Source organism: Chlorella variabilis (assembly GCF_000147415.1).
Source record: "Chlorella variabilis unplaced genomic scaffold CHLNCscaffold_28, whole genome shotgun sequence".
NCBI lineage: Eukaryota > Viridiplantae > Chlorophyta > Trebouxiophyceae > Chlorellales > Chlorellaceae > Chlorella > Chlorella variabilis.
The window spans coordinates 127700-132535 of record NW_005435060.1 but is presented as its reverse complement, the minus strand read 5'-3'; the positions used below and the strand labels follow the sequence as shown (position 1 = coordinate 132535).

General features: G+C 70.8%; 2 protein-coding genes across 2 annotated transcripts in view; one reads left to right on the top strand and one right to left on the bottom strand.

The window, feature by feature from the left end:
- CHLNCDRAFT_140007 (hypothetical protein) overlaps window positions 1-1984 on the bottom strand; it is a gene marked incomplete at both ends in the record, with an annotated part of 4435 nt that extends 2451 nt beyond the window's left edge. The window contains 6 exons of the mRNA XM_005843589.1: window positions 141-249; window positions 417-483; window positions 724-853; window positions 1075-1165; window positions 1526-1745; window positions 1837-1984. Of these exons, the coding sequence (XP_005843651.1) occupies window positions 141-249; window positions 417-483; window positions 724-853; window positions 1075-1165; window positions 1526-1745; window positions 1837-1984 (765 nt within the window). The remainder of the gene's footprint in view (window positions 1-140; window positions 250-416; window positions 484-723; window positions 854-1074; window positions 1166-1525; window positions 1746-1836) is intronic.
- A 1012-nt stretch (window positions 1985-2996) lies between these two features.
- CHLNCDRAFT_140006 (hypothetical protein) overlaps window positions 2997-4836 on the top strand; it is a gene marked incomplete at both ends in the record, with an annotated part of 2774 nt that continues 934 nt past the window's right edge. The window contains 4 exons of the mRNA XM_005843651.1: window positions 2997-3147; window positions 3348-3431; window positions 3572-4125; window positions 4464-4535. Of these exons, the coding sequence (XP_005843713.1) occupies window positions 2997-3147; window positions 3348-3431; window positions 3572-4125; window positions 4464-4535 (861 nt within the window). The remainder of the gene's footprint in view (window positions 3148-3347; window positions 3432-3571; window positions 4126-4463; window positions 4536-4836) is intronic.

Genomic DNA, 4836 nt, shown 5'->3' with positions numbered 1-4836 from the left:
GATAGAGAGGGCGAATCGGCGGGAGGGCGGGAAGCGGCGCTCGAGGGCGGCCGCTGCGGCTGCACCCCAGCACCAGGGGCCCTCCTCACACCCCCAGCAGCCCCAGCCCGGCTGCCCTGTGCGGAGCGGGCGGCCCTTACCTTGGAGAAGAGCCGGGCGGCGGCGGCGTGCGGGTCTAACCGCGCTGCCGCCTCCAGCGCGCCCCAGTGGCGCCCGCCGCTGCGGCGGTGCACCGTCGGGATGGGCGGCCTGCAGGGAGGGGCAGGAGCGTGGCGTGGCGGGGAGCGCGGGGACATGGTGTGGGTGTGGGGTGTTGGTGTGGGGGAAGGGGCCCAACCGAGGCTGCCTGGCAAGCGAGCAAGCACCGCTGCTCCCGCGCACGCCGGCTACAAACTGGTGAATCCCGGCGCACTCACTCCTGGCCCTGCACCCAGCTGGGGCGCTGGTCGGGCTGCTGCCAGTCGATGATGTCGTACAGGTCGCCTGCAGGCGGTACCGCAGCGGGACAGGCGGTACAGTTGCTCCGCGGTACAGCAGTACAACAGCCGGGAAAAAAGGCGCTCGGGGCCACAGCAGCAGCACAGCGGCGGCGCCGTCGACGCCTGCTCGTGCCCAGTGCACCCACTGCGCAACGGATGAGCTCTACCCACGCCCAGCCCCACCGCACAGTGTCCACCCGACCCCCATCCCCATCCCCACCCCCAGCGGCAGCCCCCCACCCACCGTTTGACTCCAGGAACAGAAAGTCCCAGTCGCTCATGTCGCCGATGGCGGCGGCATCGTTGGCCGCCTGCCGCGCCGCGCGGTACCCCGCCTTCATGCCATCAAACTGGTGCAGCAGCAGGCACACGGCCTGCGTAGCGACGGCAGCGCGGCGAGCGCAGACGCCAGGGCAGGCGGCGTCAGAGAGGGGTGTGTCGCGGGGAGAACGGCGGCAGGAGGTTGCCGACGAGGGGAAGCGACGGCAGGAGCGGCAGCCCGCCACCCTTGCAAGGAGGACGCCGGCGGGCAGCCCAGATGGCCTGCCTGCCAGGCTGAGGCTGACCGCAGACTGACCGCAGGCAGCCGCCTCACCTCCCAGAACCGCTCGTTCTTGGCGGCGCCCACACGCTGCCCGGGCCCAGAGACACACTGCCCCCTCACCCACCGATCCTGCTCCTCGATCCTGCGGGGCCGCAGGCGGGCCGGGCAGCAGCAGGCGCAGCGGCGGCAGGGCTGTCAGGCTCAGTGGCTGACTGCGCCGCACGGGAGCACAGGGCCGCGCGCCGTGCGCCGCAGCGCCACGCTGTGCCGGGGACCACAGCAGGCGGTATGTACTGGCCTTCTTGATAGCCAAACAGGCCCCGGCCAAGCTCCTAGCATGCAGCGAGGCATGGGCTGCTCTACACCCGCCCCCCATCCCCACAGCAGCCTTTCGCCACAACCAGGACAGTACCACCCCAGCCCCAGCCCCAGCAAGGCACGCGCTTCAGCTGAGCACTGCACGAACAAGTGGACCAGCCGCGGGCGGGCGGCCCCTCACCACCGCATGGGCTTCTCGATTTCGGCGCCCATCCCTGCCTTGAAGTAGTCTCGCATGTTGAGGAAGCTGTCCCAGATGCGCTGCGCGGTGAGGTAGCCTTCCAGGAAGCCCGCGGCCTGCAGCTGCCGCTCATCTGGGTGCTGGCCCGAGGTGGTCACCCGCAGTTGACCGAAATTGGAAGGGCTGTGGCGGGAGTCGAGGTAGGAGCCCCAGGCCAGGCCGCCTGCACCGGAGGCGATAACAGCTGTGTGGTGGAGGAGCTGCGGGACAGAAGGCAGAAGCAGCGGTGGTAAGCGGCGGTGGCGGCGGCTCACCCTCTGGGTCTTCCGAGAAGACCAGGCCGCCATCTGCGTTCAGCCGCACGCTTCCCGCCCGCACGTCATTCTGGCAGCCGGTGGAGCGCCAGTGGGGCAGCCGCAAGCCGTGGGCCGTAACTGCGAAGGCCAGCACGGCCAGCAACATCGCCGCCGGCCTTGCCATCGCTCCACGGACTACGAGGGTCGCGAGGCGGGGCGGAAGAGGCCGATCGGTGGGCCGCCGACACTATCATCGCATTTTCCGCCAGCTGGGCAGAAAGGAGGTCCTGACTCAGGACCTGAGGACAAGGAGATAACGCATTGTGCAATGCATCGATGCAAATCTGCTGGAGCGACGCCGTAGCGCTCAACCGACACACTGGCAGCCAGCCCATCGGCATGTCTACGCGTGTATGGCCTCTGCAAGCCCCCTGGTTGGATGGCAGCATCCTGACATTGATGCCGAGGAGCTGCTAGGACCGGCGGCAGCAGGAGGCGGAGGAGCTCATCTCCCCACAACCGCCGCAGATCGCCGCCTGCTGGACACACCAAAGTGCACGGTGTCGCACGCCTGCAGATGATTTCATGGGACAGGGGCATCTGTGCTTGGCAGCCGCAGCAGGGACAAGCTGAGCTGATGTATGGCCCCCATAGTGCCCGGGAAAGGCTTTCACGACCCGCCATCAGCAGGACGAAGCGGCTGATGGCCGCCTGAGGCCCACAAGCATGGAGCTCAGACACATATAGGCTTGCGCAGTCAGCAGTTCAGAATTCGCAGTGCAGCGAAGGAGTGGCAGTCCCCTGGGACTGCCAGTCCTCTGTTTGCTCGTTCCATCCCTCCATACCCGCATGGGCGCTGCCGCGCCGTGCTGCCGCCGCTGCCCGCATTCTGCGCTGCCAGTGGCTCTTCTGGGCAGGACCAGGGGATCTGTGCAGTACTGTGGTCCCTTGGTTGCATCCCCCAGAGCTGGCAGGAAGCGGGAAAAGCCGGCGTGCCTTTTTACCCTAAACCCTAAATGCGTGCTGTGCGCCGCATGCGCCCCGTCAGCGTGGGCGGCGAGGATCCAGGCTATGGTGCGCCTCCCCCTCGCAGGCGCCACTTCCTGCCGACCCGTCCCGGTTGTCGGCCGCTCCTGGGGTGTTTGGCAGAGGCGTGGGAGCCTCACCTGCAAGCGGCCATGGCAGCGCCTGGCGATGGCGCGACCACAGGGGGCGATGGGCTGCCCTTCATCGGCAGCCTGATGCGGCTCATCAGCAGCGGCGATGTGGCCTACCAGGGCATCCTCTGGTCGATCGATATGCCAAACTCGACCATCGCCCTGTCGAACGGTGAGGCTGGAGGCCTGGGCAGCCGGAGGGAGGTGCAGGCGGCAGGGTGGGGCGCCGCAGGGGCGGGGGAGCCGCCCCATCCCGCACCTGGTGGTGGCCCGAGGGGTATGTGCTGCCCAGCGCTCCCCACCGCTCCCGACACCCCCCACGACACCCTGTCCCAGCTGCCCACCCGCGATCACGCCCCCTCCCTGCCGCAGTACGCTGCTTCGGCACTGAGGGCCGGCGGAAGGAGAACGAGGTGCCGCCCAGCGACCAGGTCTTCGAGTATGTGGTTTTCAAGGGTGCGCACGGGCTGCTGGGAGCGGCGCGGGGGCTGGAGGCGGTGCAGGGGCCCCGCGGCATCGCGCAACCCTCGCTTGCTGCTGGGCTCTGGGACCAACTGACGCAACCTCGAACACTCTAAAACCGTGCTGCGCTGCAGGCTCCGAGATCAAAGAGCTGACTGTGGTGCAGCCGCCGCCGCAGCAGCCCCCGCCCGCCGCGGCGCCGCCGCCGTTCCAGGATCCGGCCATCGTGTCTGCGGGCCCGCCGCCGCCCTCCGCGCCCGGCGGCTGGGGCGCGCCGCCGCCGCCGCCGCAGCCCTACGGCGCGCCGCCGCCGTTTGGGAGCAGCCCGTGGGGGCCGCCGCCGCCAGGCGGCGCGCCGCCGCCGCCGTCGAGCCCTCCGGCGGGCCCTCCTCTTGGCCAGCCCGCCCCCGCGCCAGCCCCTACAGTGGCAATCACCCCCATGGGTGCCGCCAATGGCTCCGGCCCCCCGCCGGCGCCGCAGCAGCGCCCCAGCTCTTACGCCCACGCCGCAGGCGGGCGCGCGCCACTGCAGCACCCGCGCGGCGGCCGCGGCGGCGGCGGCCGCGGCGGCGGCCACCAGCAGCAGCACGGCGGCGGCGGCGGCCGCGGCGGCGGCGGCGGCGGCGGCCAGCAGCAGCACAACCGCCCGCCGCCGCAGCCCCGCCCGCCTCCGGTGGAGGTGCCCAAGGTGAGGCTGGGCTGGGCCTCTTGTGTTACAAAGGGGGCCCAAGGGCCTGCCTGCTGCTCGGGTGCTGGCTGGCTGGCCGGCGGACTGCCAGGGCTGCCGGCAGGCTCCTCCAGCCACACAGGCGCTTTGGACGAGCGGCACTAACGCTGCCGGCCCGCCAAGGCTGTCTGGCGCTGCCGCGCTGCCTTGTCTGCGCAATGCGGTGCTGTCGTCGTTTCAAGCTTCCGTGTGTGCTGCTGCTGCTTGCTGCTGCCTGCCTGCCTGCCTGCCTGCCTACCTGCCTGCCTTGGCTGTCCTTCCTTCCTACCTACCTACCTGCCTGCCTGCCTTGCCCCCAGGAGGAGTTTAACTTTGAGGAGGCGCTCAAGCGGTTCAACAAGGGGGCCCTGGAGAAGGAGGCGGAGGAGCATGTGAGCGGGCGGCTCAGGGGAGGGGGAGGGGAGGCGTCGCGGGTGGCCTGCCGTACGTCGGGCCGCCAGCTGCTGCTGGCACTGCCCGCGCTGTGCTTGCATTTGGGGGCCGGCGGCCTGCCGGCGGCGGCGGCGGCGGCGGCGGCGGCGGCGGCGGCGAGGGCGCTCCGGGCACGCCCGCCTGGCACCCCCGCCCGGCGCCTGGCAGCGCGCCGCCTTCTTTCACATTTGCACCGCCCTCCCGCACACCCGCACCCACCCCCCACCCCACCCCCCACCCCTCTCCCTCAGGTTCCGGTGT